Source organism: Piliocolobus tephrosceles, chromosome 16 (genome assembly GCF_002776525.5).
Source record: "Piliocolobus tephrosceles isolate RC106 chromosome 16, ASM277652v3, whole genome shotgun sequence".
NCBI lineage: Eukaryota > Metazoa > Chordata > Mammalia > Primates > Cercopithecidae > Piliocolobus > Piliocolobus tephrosceles.
This window is the reverse complement of record NC_045449.1, coordinates 72,880,350-72,900,184: the sequence shown is the minus strand read 5'-3', so window position 1 is coordinate 72,900,184 and position 19,835 is coordinate 72,880,350. Positions and strand designations below refer to the sequence as shown.

Below are 19,835 nucleotides of genomic sequence, written 5' to 3'. Positions count from 1 at the left end.
TTTGTATTTTTAGTAGAGACGAGGTTTCACCGTGTTAGCCAGGATGGTCTCGATCTCCTGACCTCGTGATCCGCCCGTCTCGGCCTCCCAAAGTGCTGGACTACAGGCTTGAGCCACCGCGCCCGGCCTTGTTCACCTTTAAATACAGGCCCAGAGGAGGGGCTCCACAACTGTTGCTTGAATTGCATTTAATTTTAAAATGTTGAGTGCAGTCTTTGCAGACAGCCTCATTCAGTATCATTTATCTGCCACAACATCAGGCCTCCAGGGCCACAGCCTTGCTGTGTGATTGAAGGGAGTTGGGCAGTGGTGTGCTGGTAAATGTCTAACAACCCTCTCTCCTGTGACAAATCCCAATCCAGCCCTTATGTGTGATGTGCAGCCTTTGCCGATTCCTGTGGTGTAAATGCTCCCACCAGGGCTGGTTTCAGGCTAGCAGTGTGGTCACTAGACCCTGGAGTTGTAAAGAGCATGGCCAGTGGTACTCACATGCTGGGATGAGCCAGCCACCACCTCCACAGCAACTCATCTCGCGCCTGCCCGCCCGCTGTGTTGAAGAGGGCATGTGCAGTAGAGTGCGTGGGAGGGCGCAGTCTATGCGAGAACCTCAGCTCTGTGACCCTGGGCAGGCGCCTTGGCCCCTCTGTAAAAATGGCGTTCGTGGTACCGACCACATGGAGGAATGGTGAGTAAAGATGAGATGATGGCCGCAAGGCAGTGGGCACAGAGCAGGCCTGCAGCACAGCCGGGTTTCCTGCCTATCCCCCCCTGCATCAGTAGCCCCTGAAGGGGTGGACTGGCCAAACTTCACTGCCTGCTGCCTGCCTGCCAGGTGCTATAGGAATGGCTGCCCAGGCCTCATCTGCAGAGCAAGGCCGACACCTGAGTCTGCCTTACAGGCTTGTGGGAATTCGATGAGGTGGCCTGTGGGGTACAGTAGAGCTCGGTCAGCGAGCACACTCACGCAGACATCTTTCTTCATTTGTGCGTCGATCCATCCATTAGGGACATTGGTAGCGTGTCCCCTCTGTGCGTCACACACTGCTCTGGATGCCAGAGATTCAACAGCAGGAGGGACCAAGTCCTTCTCTCCTGGCTGGTTCTGGGGGCAGAGGCAGGCAGTGGATCGTGGACTCCTGGAGGCACTCAGAGTGGGAAGGGCAGAACTGGGCCGGGGGCAGGGCGCGTGGGGAGTACCAGCTGGGAAGGGAGGCTCTAGTTTTCGTTTTTCTTATTTTTAGTTGTTGTGGGTGCATAGTAGGTGTATATATTTATGGGCTACATGGGATGTTTTCATAGAGGTATGCAGTGTGTGATAATCACATCAGGGAAGATGTGATCAGGCCACCTCCTCAAACATTTATCCTTTTTATTACACACAATCCAGTTATACTCTTTCAGTGATTTTTAAATGTACAATTAAGTTATTATTGACGATAGTCACCCTGTTATACTATCAAATAGTAGGTCTTATTCATTCTGCTTTTCTTTTTTTTTTTTTTTGAGACGGAGTCTCGCTCTGTCATCCGGGCTGGAGTGCAGTGGCCGGATCTCAGCTCACTGCAAGCTCCGCCTCCCGGGTTTACGCCATTCTCCTGCCTCCGCCTCCCTAGTAACTGGGACTACAGGCGCCAGCCACCTCGCCCGGCTAGGTTTATGTATTTTTTAGGAGAGACGGGGTTTCACCGTGTTAGCCAGGATGGTCTCGAACTCCTGACCTCGTGATCCGCCCGTCTCGGCCTCCCAGAAGTGCTGGGATTACAGGCTTGAGCCACCGCGCCCGGCCCATTCTTTCTGCTTTTCTATTCCCATTAACCATCCCCGCCTTCCCCCGTCCATCCCCACTCGCCTTCCCAGCCTCTGGTCACCACCCTTCTGCTTTCTGTGTCCATGAGTTCAGTTGTGTTGATTTTTAGATCCCACAAATAAGTGAGAACATGCGATGTTTGTCTCTCTGTGCCTGGCTTATTTCACTTAACATAATGATCTCTAGTTCCATCCATGTTGTTGCAAATGACAGGCCCTCATTTTTTTATGGCTGAATAGTACTCCGTTGTGTATCTGCTCCACATTTTCTTTATCCATTCATCTGCTGATGGACACTTAGGTGACTTCCAAATCTTAGCAGTTGTAAACAGTGCTGCAGTAAACAGCAGTGTAGGTATCTCTTCCATGTACTGATTTCCTTTCTTTTGGGTATACACTCAGAGGTGGATTGCTGCATCCTACGGTAGCTGTTTTTAGGTTTTTGAGAAACCTCCAAACTCTTCTCCATAGTGGTTGTTCTAATTTATATTCCCGCCAGCAGTGTACGAGGGTTCCCTTTTCTCCACATCCTCGCCAGCTTTTGTTATTGCCTGTCTTTTGGATTTAAGCCATTTTGACTGGGGTGAGATGATATCTCAGTATACTTTTGATTTGCATTTCTCTGATGATCAATGATAGTGAGCACCTTTTTATATACCTGGGTGCCAGATTCCTTAGGTGGCAACTAGACGTTCAAGGAACAGCGGGGACATTTGTGGCTGGAGGAGACAAGCAAGAGGAGAGAAGCAGGAGTGGGGGTCATGCTGGTCCCTGGTGGGGGGGAGCCATCTCAGGACTTTGGGTTCTACTCTGCAGAGGACAAACTGTAGGAGCCAGGGAGGAAGTAGGAAGACCAGGAGATAATGGTGGCCCGACCAAGGTGGGAGCAGTGGGCGGTTCAAGGCGGCTGGAGGCAGAGCCAGTAGGGTTTGCTACTGGACTGTTTGTGGGGTGTGAACCAAAAGAGCCAAGTCAAGGGTAACTCCCAGATTAGGACTATGTGCTGGACTGGGGCAGGTGTTTCCTGAGATGGGGAAGACCTCAGAGATGGGTTTGAGAGGGGTAGTGGGGAGAGGTCAGAGGTCCCTTTGAGGGCACATCAAACCGCCAAAGTATATCAGATGTCCAAGTGGAGACTGCAAGGGGCAGCTGGGATTCTGGGGAGAAGTCCAGGATGAAGATAAAACTTTGGGATTGTCAACATACAGGTAATTTTTTAAACTTTTGAGACTAAATCAAAACCTTCAGAAAGTCACTGTAGACAGGGAAGAAAGAGGTCCAAGTTCTGAGCTTTGGGGCCCATCACTATCCAGATGTTGGAGAGATGCACAGGAACCAGCAATGCAGATGAAGCTTCCGGTAAAATCGAACCAACCGAGAGTGGGGCAGTGCAGCCAAGAGAAGTGTCTCCACACAGAGGAGCCACCAACTATGGCCAGTGCTGCTCAGGGCCCAGACCAGACAAGGACTGGACACATGAGTCACATTGCAGTGGTTACATTGCATTTTCAGTATGGTGGATGTCAAAACCTTGGCAAAGGTGGTTTCAGGGAATGGTGCCTCGGAACGCTGGCTTGGAGTGGGATCAAGAGAGAATGGGAGTGAGGGAATGGGGGCGACAGGTATAGACAACTCATTTGGGAAGTTTTGCTCGAAGGGAGGTGGTGAATTTGGTTTGTAGGATGAAAGCCATGGTGTCAAGGAGGGTTTTCTTTCCCTATCATGGGAGAGACTGCAGCCTGTCAGGGTGCCGGCAGGAGGAAAACATTGATGGCTCTGGAGTGCAAGGGGCGAATTGCCAGAAATGTGGGCACATGATGGTGAGAAGGGCTGCTCTCTAGTGTACAGGTGATGTGGTTGGTCATGTCTGGGAGCACAATGTTCATCCCTGGGGACAGGAGGGAAGGCGTGGTGTAGGTTAGAGGCAGGGAGGTGGGCAGGTGAATGTGGATGTTGTCCCCTGTGTCCTAGAAAACAGGGAGCAGGGTCTCACCAAGAGTGAGGATAAAGGAGAACATTTGGAAGATTGAGGAGGAAGGGTGAAATCAACATTCAGGTTGTGAGAGCTGAATGGCAGTGCCAGGCCCATGGCAGAGGGTGGTCATGGATTCTGAATGAATCATTCAGGGTGATTTTGTGTTTATCTCCATCAGCATGGGCTGTGGAGTGGAGCAGGAAGAGCTGGGTCTTAGCAGTTTTGCTAGGCACAAGTGATGATAGAAGAGGGGGGCAAGTTTGTGGAGGGAGGGAGGATAACAACTTATCCACGATCTTTAAACTCATCCATCTATCCATCCATCCACCCATCTATCCATTCATCCATCTGTCCATCCATCCACCCACCCACCCATCCATCCACCCACCCATCAACACCCCCATCTTTCCATCCAGCCATCCACCCATCCATTCATCCGTGCATCCACACACCCACCAATCTTTCATCCACCCTTGTTTCCATCCATTCATCGGTCTTTCCATCCACCCTGCCATCCGTCAATCCATCCATCCACCCATCCACGCATCCATTCATCCATCCACCCACCCATCCATCTGCCCTCTCATTCATTCAGCCATCCACCCATTTATCCACCCTTCCATCCATTCATTCACTCATCCATCTACCCACCTTCTGATCCATCCACTTATCTACCCACCCTTTAATCCATCCATCCACCCGTCTATCCAACCATCCATTTATCCTTCCATCCACCCACCTGCCCATCCATGCACCTCTACCATCCATCCATCCATACATACATACATACATACATACATGCATCCACCCGTTCATGTACACTGAGACTCTTCTGAGTACAACAGGGTGCTGTGCTGAGTGCAGGGATATGGGGACAAAGGGTGAGTGAAATGGTCCCCAGTCTCTGAGAATGCACAGTCCGCTGGGGAACCAGATCCTTCCACAAGCTGGTCCAACATGAGGTCATCTGAGATAAGCCCCGTAGCCCAGCAGGAGCTCCTCCAGTCACACCACCCAACCCCAGGCCCTTATCGACTCTGACCCCAGCCGACCTGGGAAGAAGAGAAGCAATGGGACAGATCCTGGCTGCACAGTCTTCTGTGTGCTGGGCGTTCACGTGCCCTCTCAGGATGGGCCTGATACACTTTGCTTTTCTGGTCTGGGGCTCTCCACCAGGGCTACACGTCAGAATCTCTTGGGAAACGTTGGTTGTAAGTGGCCTCTGTTGTTCAGGAGTGTGGCCCAGGTGTGGACACTTCTCTAGGTGACTGGGATGTGTAGCCAGTTCTGAGAGCCGCTTGCAGGACCACGGCCACCCCAGCACAGGTGTGGAGGACACGCAGGGCAGGGATGTTGCTGGTCACCCTAACCCCCCTGAGGGGTCTTAGGCTTTCATTCTGCATTTCCTCTGCCCAGGCTCCATGGTGACCATTTGCAGTTGGAGAAACCTGTGCAGAGAAGACAGACAGTCTCCAGGACCACCTGGTGGCTAAGAGGGGACATTGGAGCCCATCCCCATGCATTGCAGGGTCTAGACCCCGATGCTTGGCTGTGAAACCTCCTCTCCCTGGCAAACCCCCCTGGGCAGGGCTACAATTCCATGTGGAGCTGCAGACGGTGGGTTTGGGATCCCGGCTGCCGGTGCTGCTCTCTGGGGTCCTCCCATACTAGCCTGGCAATTCACTTTGTCTCTGCACCTCGGTTTTATTAGCTGGGGAAGGGGGAAATGTCCACTCAAAGAATGAGCGTCTATAAAAGCAGGGAGCACTGTGGGCTCAAATATGCTGTTTTTATTCTAGTGTCACAAATGTCCCTAAAATGTCCCCATCTCCTAGGGACCTCTTGCCCACCACAGACGCCCACAGATCTGGCACCTACTGCCAGAGCCCCCACCTTTATGTTGGCAGGTTCCCCTGTCACTTGTTAGGGCTCTAGGCTCCAGCCCTGCAGAACCTGAAGTGAGAGTGATTGGCAGCTGTCATTCAGCCCCAAGTTGAATGACAGGGATGAGAGCCCTGCAGAGGGTTAGAGGTAGGGTGAGAAGCAGACGGGACAGGACAGGAGCTGCCCCCTCTTTTTTTTTTTTTTTTTTTCCTTTTTTTGAGACAGGGTCTTGCTCTGTCACCCTGGCTGGACCACAGTGGTGTGATCTTGGTTCACTGCAGCCTCAACCTCCAGGTTCAAGGAATTCTCCTGCCTCAGCCTCCCACATAACTGGGACTATAGGCATGTACCACCATGCCTGGCTAATTTTTTTTTAAATTTATTGTGGAGAGGGTTTCACTGTGTTGCCCAGGGTGGTCTCAAACTCTTGGGCTCAAGCAGTCCTCCCACCTCAGCCTCCCAAAGTTCTGGGATTACAGGCATGAGCCACTGCACCTGACCAGGAGCCCACTCTTTCTCAGGTCTTAGAGGAGGTGGAGGAGCCGGGGGGCGCTGGGAAGACGGTGCAAGTTGGTGAAGGCTCTAATCAAATATTTATCAGCAAATTCATCTCCCCCGGGTCTGCAGGGCCCTCACGCTGCGCCTTCCACTTTCTCTTCACTCTCTTGCTCCTGTTTTCCTGATTTTGCCTCTGGCCATCCCGGGTGCTAGATATTCTCCACCCCTCCTGGGTGCCCCGACTCCCCTCCCTCTCCTCCTCTCTCATGGATCCACCCCTTCCCACTGGACTCGTCACCAACACGTTTGCTAACAATGGACGATGGGGCCTCGCCAGCTATTTTGGAGCAGTGAGCCGGGAACCTCCCGTGAGTGTGTATGCGTGCACACGTGTGTGCTTCCCTCCCATGGCTCAGGAGCTTGAATGTCGCCCCAGTTTCAGAGTCAGCAGAGAGAGGGGAGGAACCAGCTGGCTTTGCGGAGGGGTGGGGATGAGAGGAGGACAGCATTTCTGCTCCTTAGGTTCCCACTCAGCGAGTCTGTCCCAGGGTGACGAGCACCGAGACGGCCCCCGCTGCAGAGCCCAGGGACGACTGGCACTGGAAGCTTCAGGGAGCAGGGCCCAGCTGGGTTGCCCAGGCTTCACCCTTCCAGCTGGTTACACCCACCCTAGGTTGCTCGGCCCCTGGGCAGAGGGTTTGGGGCCTGTAAATAGAAGGAGGGGTGGCCGGGTCTGAAGCAGAACAGCCAGTCTGGGACCATCCCTTGGGGCCACCTCCCTGGTGCAGCCAGGCCCCTTACAGCCCCCAGTGCTGTAACAATGGTTTGGCGTCTGAGCCATTGTTTCCTGAAGCTTTCAGTTCCCGCTGGACTGCAAGCCCCACCAGCAGGGAGCAGGGGCTGTCGGCGTTGCTGCCAACATAGCCCCTTCCTTGGCATGGGCCTGGCACACCCCAGGTACCCAATCAACAGTTGTTGGGTGGATTTGTAGGAACTGAATGAAGGATGCAGAGGACAGGCCAGGAGTGGGGCAGGCAGGACAGAGGTAGACATGCCAGGTCCACCCGTGCGGGGAGCATGGGCACATGAGGGGCTGGCCCCTCTTTAGCTGGGGGAGGCACTTTCCGGAGGCTGAGAACACAGGAGCCAGGCAGAGGGGGATGTGGGTGTGGAGGAAAGCGGGAGAAAGACCGCCCTGTGAGGGCAGCCCCCAGCCTCTGTCTGCACCTAGTAGGTGCTCACTAAAGTGTGTGGTGTGAACAAAGTGTGCGTGGCCCCGGGCGATGGGAGCATGGGGTGGAGGCGCGGGTGAAGGAGGTGAGCAGCCGCTTCCCTGCTGGGCGTTCCTCCTCCCCACAGCAAACCCCACCTTCAGCAAGGACGCAGACTCCTGGCTGTCCTTGCCGGGGCGGCTGTGAGTGTCAGACCCGTCCACATCTGAGCAGGGGTCCTAACACACGGGTGGGCTGCTCCAGGCAGAGGTGGCATCTGTCCTTCCAGGCGGTGAGGCCTCCTCACCGCAGACACCTGGGGGGGGCGAGTGCCTCGCCTGTTCAGGAGATCCTGAGCCCCAGGCTGTGTCTGCAGTGGAGGACAGCAAGTGGAGGAGGCCGGAGCCTCTTTCCCTCTGCCGCCTCCACCTGCATCTTGCTCTCTGGCCCTGTGAAAGACCCCAGCCCTCCTCTTGGGGTCATAAGGTCTTCCCACGAGGGCTGCTTCTCAGGCCCTAAGTCAGTGGTTCTCAGTGCACGCAGATTGCCGGAGGAGGCCTGGGGTGCGCCCTGGAATCTGCATTGCCCACCAGAAAGCTCCCAGGTGCTGCTGCTGCTGTGGGCCCAGGCCCTCCACTTTGACAGCCACTGCCCTATGTTGCTTCTGGGGTCCTGCCCAAGGGCCTGGGCTTCTAAGAGCCTCTGAGAGTGGCTGCGGGAGCAGTTTTCCCCCCTTGGGACAGCAGGCCTTTGAGGGGGCACAGACAGATCTTCCAGAGCTCCTCAGAGATCCTTGAGACAGAGATTGGAACCCTTCCTGCCCCTTCTCAATATACCTCACTGTCACGGACATCACTGGCAGGGGAAGCAGGAGGCCCTGAGTTCAGCTTCTGCACAGTCACTTCCAGGGATCCAGGTGCGGGCTGGGCAGTGCCCTCTCACTCCTGCTTTCCAGTGACAAAACCGAAGCTTCAAATCATTTGAAGACGAAGTTTCGCCCTCGTTGCCCAGGCTGGAGTGTAGTAGCGCGATTTTGGCTCACTGCAACCCCTGCCTCCCAGGTTCAAGTGATTCTCCTGCCTCCGCCTCCTGAGTAGCTGGGATTACAGGCACCCACCACCACATTCAGCTACTTTTTGTATTTTTAGTGGAGACGGGGTTTCACTACGTTGACCAGGCTGGTCTTGAACTCCTGACCTCAGGTGATCCACCTGCCAAGACTTAAAATTCTCAAGGAGGTGGGAAGCAGGTAGGTTGGCACTAAGAGGGGAAGAGCAGTAGTCCTCGCGCTGGTGGAACGTTCTGTGTGTTGTGTGAATCCATGTCAGTATCCTGCTGGTGGTGGTTTTATGGATGTTACCATGAGGACCCTGGGCACAAGCTGTACAGATCACTCTGTTATTTCTTACAGCTGCATGAGCCTACTGTTATCTTAAAATGGTTAACTTTTTAAAAATCAGGTAGTTTAAAAAAACCCTTCAGTTGTTCTTGTACCCAGGTCTGACAAGTGTGAGGCAATGGGCTGAAACCCAGCGCCATCTGACTCCAGAGCCGACTCCCCGGCATTCCCAGCGCGGCACCCCCTCCTGCTCTGAGCTGGTTCCCATGCCGGGGACCCCCCCATGGAGGGGCCGGGGAAAGGCTGCTGAAAATACTGCTGGAAAAGCTCTGCTCAGCCACAAGGCCCCATCCTCAGGGGCTCCGGGAAGGGGACAAGATTCTAACCAGGCCTTGCTCTCTCTCCTTCCACAGAGCGATCAGGACGCCACGGCTCCGCCTGAAGCAATGGCCCAGCCCTACCCCCCTGCCCAGTACCCCCCTCCGCCACAGAACGGCATCCCTGCCGAGTATGCCCCGCCCCCACCGCACCCCACGCAGGACTACTCCGGCCAGACCCCGGTCCCCCCAGAGCATGGCATGACCCTGTACACACCAGCACAGACCCACCCCGAGCAGCCAGGCTCCGAGGCCAGCACACAGCCCATCGCCGGGACCCAGACAGTGCCGGTAAGGGCCCCCACGACCCCAGGCCCAGCCCTGGAGCTTCAGGGAGGAACGCCCACCCAGAAGAAGGGTGGCCCAGGAGGGCATGAGGTATACCAGATGGGTGGGGGACCTGGGCAGGGCCTCTGTGTGTGGAGGGCGAGCCTTTTATGGGGCTCCTGGGCCAGAAGTTACCCCAGCAAAGGCACTTCCAGCCCCTGCTCAACCCCAGCACCAAGGAGCTTTGTGGTGAGCAGGCATTTGGAGGGACGGCCGGGCACTGAGGGGTGGGGTGGCAGCCACCCTCCTCCAGCCGCCTGGGCCTGGCTTCCCTTCTTCGAGCAAACACTCACCCAGCTGGGAGGTGTCCTCGCTGCCAGAGACCTGTTAGTAGAAAGTGAAAGAGACGGGCGGAGGGCAGAGGCAGAGCCGCGGAGGCGGCCCAGGGCCCTCTGAGCTGTCTCGGGTTGCAGGCCCTCCTATCATTTCTAATCACTTGTAATCTACCTGCTTGGCTGACCTCCAATCAGATAGCTTCAATTATGTGGTTGTAATGCAGCTCCCAGGCAAAAGTGCTGAGCCCTCACTTCTCAGATTTCCTGAGAGCAAAGAGAGCCGGCAGGGACTGGCCAAGCTGCCGGCCTGGGGTGGGCTCTGGGTACAAAGACCAGGCCCTGACTCTACCCACCCTGCAGAGTCCCGGCCAGTCTATTTCTTTTCTCTGGTCCCCTCCACTGAGATGTCCATGTGCCTCCCCTGCCCCTGCTCTGGGGCTCCAGGTTCATCCAACTGTCCCCGCTGGCCCTGTCCCAGCACTGGATGTGCTAGCTGGCGGGGCTGGGCAGGAGGCCAGAGCTCTCTGCACTGCCCGGGAGTGGCACCGCCCTGGCGGCTCCCAATGGGGGTCCCTTCCCAACTGCCTCAGCCCTCCCGCGGTCCAGCCTGGCTCCCAACGTGCTGTGTGGATGCAGATAGGAGCCTTCCCTTGGTGCATGCCTGGGCAGGGACTTCCTCCAGCATCACCCAGGCCCTCTGTGGAGAGAGCCCACCCAGCTGCCTCCTGGGCTGGACATGACCCTCATCTGGCACCCAGGTGGTGCCCTTCCTCCCTGCTTGGAGCCCCGCCCAGCTGGAATCTGCCCCGAGGCCATCAGCCTTTCCAGTGCCCCTCAGCATCCTGATACCCAGGGTTCCTACAGCCACAGGACACACACGGAAAAGGCCAGGCCCTGGGGTGGTAGAAGTGGGGGCCAAGTCATGCTTCCCCGGCTGCTCTGGTTCTGATTCATCAAACCCACGCCTTGTGTGTGCTTAGAAAAGAAAGAGATGATCCCGGGAGCCAAGCCGGGTTCACCGTAAACAAGTCACGCTAGAGCAGGCTGGGTCTCTTTCTGACTGACTCCAGCAGACACAGCTCATCTGCTCAAATCTCTGGCAGCCACCTTATAGACAAACGAGGGGGTCTCTCCTGGTGAGCCTCAGGGGTTCGTCCCACAAGAAAACCAGAAGCAACAGGGTCAGATGCACAGATGACAGAGTGGGGACGGACCTGGCGCTCTAACTGAACAACAGAACCAAGGCCAGATGCCTCCTGGACACCTGGAGCCACCAAACACAGCCTACCCAGGACACACATAAAGTCTTCCTTCACTCAACAGACATTTGCTGGGTACCTGCCGTGTGCCAGGCACTGAACTGGCACTGAGGCTACAAAGAAGAAACGGCCCAGCCCTGTTCCCTGGTTCCTGCCACGCAAGGACAGGAAAGTCGGAAACAGAGGCTGGCTTGGGTCTGGCTTGCCCGTGAGGGTCCACGGACCATGGAGAGAAGCCCCAAGTAAGCAGCAGCCGCTGAAAAGGCGAACGCTGCATCCGATGAAGAACTCTCCGACTAGGAGGATGGGAGTCTCACCCCCCAGTCACCAGCCTCCGGAGCCTCCCCAGGAAGTGTGTCCAGGCAGGAAGCACCCAGAGCCCAGGGGATGGCAGACGGCCTTGACCTTCCTTTCTTCAGGCTGGGGTCTCTCAGGTCTGGCGAAGGGTCCGTGGGCATGGTCTGCAGATCCTTCATCCGTGGGCGTGGTCTGCAGATCCTTCATCCGTGGGCGTGGTCTGCAGATCCTTCATCTGTGGGTGTGGTCTGCAGATCCTTCATCCGTGGGCGTGGTCTGCAGATCTTTCATCCGAGGCTCCAGAGGAGAGTCATTCTCCATGACCTGCACCCAGGGCGGGGCTGCCGGCAGAAGTCACGGCATCGGTGTGGTGCCCCAGGAAGAACCAAGACCTGAGCCGCCCCGGAGGCCGCGCGCTCCCCACCTTGGAGTGTTTGTTCACACGGAGCCTTCCCACCTCGGAAGGCAGCTGTTCCAGATTCCAGGAGCTCCTTCCTCCCAGAGGCTGCCCAGCACTCACAGCTGAAGGCCGAACGCTCCCTGCTGACTCGGGTGTCCCCGGACCCTGTCCCTGGGTCATCAGCAGGGCCCTTTCAGCTCCCTGGAGCCTCCCCTTGGCCCTGCCCCAAGCAGCCTGGTATTGGGGTCTAGATCTTCGGGATAGGAAATGGGGTGAGTTCAGAGCTTTGGTCCAGACCTGCCTAGGTCAGAGTGTCTCCTTGGGCTCCTGGAGCACTCGAGGGCCCATGTGCAGCCACCAAGTACCCTGGTCTCTTCCTTCCCCACCACTCCTGAAGTGCCACCCAGGGAACCCCCCGAGAGCCTGCTGCCCAGGTTGGCACCAGGTCAGGGCTTGCAACCCCCGGACGCTTCCTGGACCCAGAGGCCACCAGGGCTTCCCACCCTCTCCGCCAAGGGGACTTTCTTCTTCTGGTGAGCATGGGCTGCCCTGGCAGGTGGCATGGCCAGGGCCAGTGGAAAGGGGGAGCTCGGAGCACCTGTCCAGCCCCCATATCACCCGCCCCACTGGTAGCTGTGGCAGAGCCGGCCCCTAGACAGCAGGGTGCTGTCCAGGCCCAGGGGCCCACACAGGCGGCCTGTTCCGTTCTAGGACCTAGGGCTGATGGCGTCAATGGGAGAGAACGGTGGCCCCTGCAGCCCATCCCCATGCCTCTACCTCCCCGTCTCCTCCACCCCAGGACCCTCAAAGACAGGCTGGGCCCCAGCTCTGGAAAGACTTTCCTGGACTTTCTGGAACCACGAGGCCTCCTCCTGCTCCTCCTCCCCTCAGGAGGGTTTGTAGCCGGGAATTGGTGGGAAATCTGTGTTCAGCCAACTCAGGGCTTTTCCCAACACTGCCACCACCCAGGTGGGATGCACCCCCAACTCCTAGTCACAGAAGCACAGCGGACCCTGCAGCGAGAAACATGGGGCTCCTGGGGGCCACCGGTCCCTCACCGCCACTGAGACTTCCCACAGAAGGCAGAGCGTGCGCTGATTTGTGTGGTCTTGCCCTTGGGTGGGTCCCAACCATCTCCAGTGACTTTCCGGCTACATCATTCCCAGGAAGGCTCATCCCCTCTGAGCAGAACACTTCTTTTCACCATCCAGAGATATGGAGGCTGCTTCCTGGTAGGGCAGGGGCGTCTCTGCTCATCCGTGATGGGAAGAGACATGTGACAAGAACCCACGAGGGGCACGCACCCCTGCACACAGGCTCCGTTTCTCTCACCTCTCACCACGATGTCACCTGCCTTCTCTGGATAAATGCAGCACAGGGTACAGAGTGCGATGAGGGGCTGTGGAAGGATCAGGGGACCCCATCTCACTACCTTGAGCCACCGCCAAGGTCTGTGTTCCCCAGCGGGGGTCACCGTCTGGAGCATTTATTCACTCAGGGTCAGGCAGGTGCCAGCACTGTGGGCTCTTGGGGGGTCACACACTGTCCTTATGCTCAAGGGACCCTCAGCTTGCTAACAGGCCAGGTGCATTGGCTCACGCCTGTCACCCCAGCACTTTGGGAGACAGAGACAGGTGGATCACGAGGTCAGGAGTTCCAGACCAGACTGGCCGAAATGGTGGAACCCTGTATCTACAAAAATACAAAAATTAGTCAGACATGGTAGTGGGCGCCTGTAATCCCAGCTGTTCCGGAGGCTGAGGCAGGAGAATCACTTGAACCCAGGAGGTGGAGGTTGCAGTGAGCCGAGATCACGCCGCTGCACTCCAGCCTGGGCGACAGAGCAAGACTCTGAGAAAAAAAAGAGATTAGCATGCAGATAGAAAATGCCAAAGCACGGAGGGTCACTGTGGAGGGCCAGCCAGGGAGAGGGAGACAGGATGAGACTGGTGTTTTCCAGAACCCACATGGGCTCCTCCACCTGCCAGAAGGGACTCCACGTGGGCGGCAAGGGCCTGATGCCTGAGAGGACAGCACCTGCCCCACTGCCCAATGGGGATCTGGGCTCTGCACCCCTGGCTTCACTGCAAGCATAGATGCCTACGGCCAGGTCCCTGGAGGCCTCTCTGCCGGGTGACCCCAGGATGAACCTCTGTCCTCTCTGCCATCCGTTGGGCCTGAGCCTTCTCTCAGAAACTCCCGCACTTGCCCTGATCTTCCATTTGGGCCACCTCGTCTATAACTACAGGCCTCATAGTCTGGCCGAGGCTCTGTCTCCTCCGCCAGGAGCTGCAGCCCTCGGTCACTGTGTTCTTGGCTCTCACGGCTTATGGAAAGGGTGAAGGGTAGCCATGGCTGGCCACTGGCCTGAGAAAGGCAGAAGCGAGGAGGCGATGGTCCCCAAAGCAACACCGCAGTGAGGCTCAGCTGAGATGCCCCTACCCAGGCTGGGAGGTGGGAGTGGAAGAGGCATCAGTCGGCTGCCCGTGCCACAGTGCAGAGGGGCTTGGAATCCTGTGTTCTTCAAATGCCACGTGGGAGCCGACAATCAGGGCCGCCAGGCTCTGAGGCAGACACTTCCAGTGGCTAGGTTGCGACCACACGGAGAACCTGTCCTCCAAGGCTGACTGGCCGCCCACTGGGGGCTCACCAAGGCGGGTCCTTGCCTGAGCGCCCAGGAGGTCTTTGAAGGAACGAGAGATGGCGCTGTCGAGGAAGGGATTTTCAAAAACTGGTTCATCTTGTGTTGCAGCAGCACAGCTTGGTTCTGTGCCACAACAGCCGCCGGGTCCCACCTGCTGTCCAGGGTCTGCCTAGGTCCACCAGACCCTGCCCGGGGCTCATTCCCTTTGCCTATCTCTGGACCAAGCTTGGGGGGCCCAGGCGAAAGTGGGTGCAGGCTCCTCAGAGGATGTGGAGAGTGGGAGATGCTGTGTGGCATCTAGACCCCCCCACCCTGAACTTGAATGGGCTGGGGGGGGTGTCCATAATGGCCAGGCCAAGACAGAACTGGGGAAAGACGCAGAAGCAGGACCCCCAGCTCAATCAGGAGGAAAGGGCGGTCCTGTTTTTCCCTCTTTCCCTGCGTTTGAGAATGAGAAACAAAGATTTTTTTTTTTTTTTCTCTTTTTAAGTGGGGGAAAGAAAGCCCCTGAAAAAGTTGGAAAGGCAGTGGAGGCTGCTGGACCGCTACAATCAGCGGTTGTAGGGCCCCCTTCCCCCGGCCCAGGGCAGCCCATGTGCAGTCACGCGTAGGGCTTACCTGCACACGTGACACTTTCACAGCCATGGAACCCACTTAGCCTCTGCCCAGGGCTGAGCAGGGATAGAACAGCTTCTTCCTCACCTGTGTCCTGGCCCCACTCATGGCTCCTGCCACTCACACCCCATCACCCCATTCCTCCTGCCTCATCCTCAGCTGCTTCCCTTTAGGACTTTGGGGTGGATGCCCCAGCTCCCCTGGGTGGGCGCGGGGCCGGTTCCCGCCATCGTGGCCGCCCTGGCCTGCTGACCACCGCCTTCTGCTGCTCAGAGGCCAGAGCTGCATGCCCCTATCCAGGCTGGATTCCTGAATCTGGGATGACTCAGTCACCTGTACCCAAGAGCAGCAGAGGGCACCGGTGCGTCCCTGTCCACTGAGGAGGAAAGACCCACGCCTGTCCGGCGGGAGGGTGGGGTTCAGACCTCCGTAAAGATCGGCGGATGTTTGGACGGTCTCGCCTTGGTTCAGGGGTAAGGTCGTCCCCTCCGGAGGCCTAGCACAGGCTTGCTTTCTGCAAGAAAATTTGGGACCAAGGAGGATGGCGGCAAAACTGGGAAACTGGGCTTCGGGGCATCTCCAGTTCCCTAGGCTTGGATGGAGGAGCCCCCTGCCTACCCCCTTGGAGCCAGAGTCAGCTGCCCTGTGTTGCTGGGGACCTGATAGACCTGGTACCAGCCAGACCAGGAGTCTCCGGAGGCCTGTCGTCCACCCTCCTGGCCCTGCCAACTGTGCCCACCACGGATGCCTCCATGCCAAAGCCCAGCCCCCACTGATGGGGGTGGCACATGTCAGGGAACCCCAAGAAGCAGCCATGCAACTTGCCTAAGCCTGGGGGCTCATGCCCTCCGAGAGCCGTGGCCACTTTCCACCTCTTGGGGTCCTGAGGGAGATGCGGGATCCACACAAAGCCTCATGCCTTGGGAACACGTAGAGCTCAGGACACATGCCCGTCGGAATTGGGTCAGCACACCACATGGCGCGTCTGCTGAGACAGGTCCTGCAGCGCACGTCCAGGGAGCTCCAGGACGGCGGTTCCCACGTTGTCACCTCCCCACGCTGTGGGGTGTGTGCTGCATCCTCACTTCTCAACGCGGGGGACAGAGGTGCATCAGGGACGTGGACCCCACTCCCAGCCTGCCCCACCGCCCGCGCTAGGGGCTGTTGTCAGGGAAGAAGCTGCGGTACAGCAGAGGCTGTGTCCTCCACCTCCCAGCGCAGCCCAGGAAGTGGTAACTTCCCCTCTTGGCACCTAGGGGCACCTGCTGCCCTGGAGCCTGGTCAGCGGCTTCCTGACCACATGCAGAAATGCAGGGGAGAGCCTGTCCTTCCAGAAAGGACAACCAGGGCGGCCATGCAGGGGGCGGCGACAGCCGGACAGCCACTCAGACAGGAGTCGAGAGACCAAGCTCTGGCCACTTAGCTGTACTGTGACCTTGGCACGGCTCTGCCTCCATTTCCTCTGCCATGGGCCGAGGCCGCTGGCACTGTGACCCCAGGCTCCCCACTCCCCACTCGTCCTGACTCAGCACTCCTTTGGTTGCCCGCGACAGATGCCCTCCGGAAAGTGGCTTCAGCAGCCAGGTGCTTCGCCTGGCTGGAGACGCGTGGGAATGGCTCTCTGGGGCCTCTCGTCTTGGCTTTTCTCTTGCTCCCAGACTGGCTGCCTCTGCTCCGCAGGCCACGTGGGAGACCATGCCACCAGCCTTCCATTTGTACCGACTGCAGTGTAGGCCTCTCAGGGACCCCAGTCTCCTCTACTGCCACTCCAGAAAGGATCCAGATGGCTGGAGCCAAGACCCTCCTACCTTCGGCTGGCATCCCGTCCCAGAAGCCCAGTTGGCCTCTGAGGAGGGGTTCTCTGTGTGTGGCCTCCAGCTGTCCACCGGGAGTATCAGGAGGCCCAGAGCCAAGGATTCAAATGCAAAGGGTGTATTTGGGAGATGATCTCACAAAACCCGTAAGAGGCAGCGTGGAATTGAGGTGGGAAGGCGAAGGAAGCCAATAAAAAGTACACTGTCAGCCTGCTGTAGCCATGGGCAGCCGAGCTCAAATTGCTGAAGGAAGTGTGGACGGTGAGAGCCCCTCCAAGGCACCCTGTGGGAGCTGGGGTGTGCACCCACCACCTGTGCCTGTCGCCACCGAGGGCCTCTCCTGCACCCTGGTGCTCCTGTGCCACCCACCCGCCTTGCCAGTAGGCTGAGCGGGGAAACAGTCTGTGAGGCTGGCACCTGCGGCTTGGCTGCATCCACGGAACTGGCCTGTAGAGCCCCTGGGGCCTGGACCCAGGGACCCAGGTCGTGATGCGCTAATGGCCACCTCAGAGAGTCACCTGTGCATCCGTCCGGCCGATGCTGATGAAGCACCCGCCGCGTGTCCGGAGTTCCTGCTCTGTGGATACAGCCGAGACCCAGCCAGACTGAAGGCCAGGCTTGCCGTGAGCTCGTGGCCAGTCCACTGGAGAAGACCACGCAGGAAAAGCCTCACACGGGCCACACTGTGCTGCCTCGGGCGGCACCCCTGCCTTCTCACGGGGAGCTGGGGGCTGCGTGGCTTTTGTTTCCTGAGACCCAAGTCTTTGGGAGCCCATCTGCCCCCCAGTGTTTGGGTCCAAATGGGGACTATAAAGGACTGGACTCAGCCACCCCCTGCCTTGGGAGAGGCTTCTGGAGGTGAACCCCAAAGGTTCTGAGTGGCGGCAGCAGGCTGGAATAAGCAGGAGCATGGCGGGGATGGGGGGACATGAAGAGGCAGCACCTTCAGACAGGCGGACCCTCGGGCCGGGCTGACATCTGTCTCCAGCTCACCACTTCATCATCAGGACTTGAAAGCAAGTGGGGTCCTCGGGCTCCCAGAACTGCCTTGAGATGTCAGTGGGGCTAAGACACCGTGGAGGTTCAGCCTCTGTGGACAGGGCTGGGCTGTGGGAGCAGAGAGCAGAGCAGGCCAGGAGGCCTTGCACTGGGATGGCAGGAGGGAGGCGGCCTCACCTGCAGTTTGGGCAAAGGCCTAGAGGTGGGGCCTCTCTGTGTGAGGTGCCCCTGTGCTGTATCTCATGGAAACCGTCTGCCCAGATTCTGCCAAGGATCCCAGCCCAGGGATGGGAGAGGCCCAGAAGGGTGGGGGAGAATCTGGCCTTTAGACCCTGCCCTCCCTTCAGCAGAGGGGACGGGCAACCCCGCACACAGAGGCAGCCTCCGCAGCCCAGTCCTCTCCCTGCAGCAGACAGACGAGGCGGCACAGACGGACAGCCAGCCGCTCCACCCCTCCGACCCTACAGAGAAGCAGCAGCCCAAGCGGCTACACGTCTCCAACATCCCCTTCCGGTTCAGGGACCCCGACTTGCGGCAAATGTTCGGGGTGAGTGTGCGTGGCCCTGCCCATCCTGCTCTCCACACCTGCCCCAGCTCCGGGGTGGCACCCACAGGCCCTGCCTTCCTGCCCACACCTGCTCCTCTGGGTTCCCTGCCTCCCACTGCACCAGGAGCCTCCAGGGCCCCAGGATTCCTTCCCTCCTGGGCCCAGCCCCACTCTGACCTGAAACTGTTGGGAGGGTGGCGGGGAAGAGGAAGGCCTCGAGCTGAGGACTAGGGGGATCTGTTGTGGCTGCCCCTCAAACCCCACTCCTGTTCCCAGCTAGAAGTTCACCCATGGTCCCTAGACCACCTGATCTCAGGGGTTTCCTAGAGTGCCTTGGGGCCTCGCAGCCAGATTGGTTATGACCGCCCTATTCCCACATTCTGGCTCCTGTCTCCTTACAAGAGGGTACCTGGAGGGGCAGCCCAGCCTCCCACAGAGCAGCAGCTCCAGCCCTGGCCTCTCCTGTGTGCCTTGGGGCCAGGCAGTCAACCTCTCCGGGCCTGTGTCCGCCGGGCCCCCGGGTGGGGAACTTGGAACCGGATGCACAATGGGAATTAAAGCCTGTCTTGGATTCCGTGGGCCTGTTCCGGGTTTTGCACTGTGGGCTTCAGCCCCGGTAGTGGGGTCACTGAGAACGTGCAGGGCTGCCCCTGGGTCCTGGTCACTTTGTTGTTATTGGACTTGAATGCGCCTAGCAGGTGTTGATGCCTGCGGGAGGCTGGGGGCTGCTGAGTGGTGGGTGGGCAGCAGCTGGGCGGCTCAGCCGGGCTCCCAGGCCTGCCCTGGCCACAGAGGACCATGCGGCCCGGCCATGTTTCTTCCCTTCCTCCAAACTCCTCTTCCCCCTGCCTGCCGCAGTGCCCACCCCACCTCTGCTGCGCAGGTAGACAGCCTCTGGCTCCTGAATCCCAGCCTCTCTCCTCATGCCACCCTGACCCAGCTGGGATTTGCCATGCAGACTGGAGGCACCTGTGGCAGCCCAAGGTGGAGAGGTTCCCCTCCACCTACCCCCGACGTGACCCCCCAGAAGTCCACTTCCTGTCTCAGGATCCCAGCCTGGTTGGATTTAGAGTTTAGACTCACTGGGGGACTGGCATGACTTAGAATCATCAGATGGCGAGGACTCTGTCCCTTCTTGACCGTGGGTCCTGAGCAAGCGGCCAGAGTTCTCTGGGCCTGGGACTGCCCCTTAATAGCAGCTGACATGTTGGAGCTCTGGCTGGCTGCCCTCAAAGGATGGCATTTTTGGAGTTCTGGCTGGATGCCCCCTGCAGGGGACCTGTTTACATACACTCAGTCCCTGCAGGACGGGGGCACCATCTGCCATCGACTCCCTAGGTCCCTGCAGGATGGGGACACTGTCCCCCATCAGCTTCCTGGGTCTCTGCAGAACGGGGGGTACTGTCCCCCTCTTTTCAGCACCTGGCAGAGCTGGGATGTCATTGCTGTCTGGCCCCACTGGGGCTTGCTGTACCCCCCCCGCCTCCAGGACTGTGTGGAGGTGACTGGGAAACCCGCATCAGTTGCCTGCACTGCAGGCTTCAGGACAGGCCCTAGGGACCTCAGAA

At 58.2% G+C, this 19,835-nt stretch overlaps 1 protein-coding gene across 3 annotated transcripts in view; it reads left to right on the top strand.

Annotated features, from left to right (window-relative positions):
• The window catches only part of RBFOX3 (RNA binding fox-1 homolog 3), a 522,015-nt gene that overhangs the window by 486,386 nt on the left and 15,794 nt on the right, over window positions 1-19,835 (top strand). For all 3 annotated transcript variants that reach the window (XM_031934306.1, XM_031934305.1, XM_023211645.1), the window contains 2 exons: window positions 9,127-9,381; window positions 18,130-18,267. In XM_031934306.1, the coding sequence (XP_031790166.1) occupies window positions 9,160-9,381; window positions 18,130-18,267 (360 nt within the window). In that variant the 5' untranslated portion in view covers window positions 9,127-9,159. The remainder of the gene's footprint in view (window positions 1-9,126; window positions 9,382-18,129; window positions 18,268-19,835) is intronic.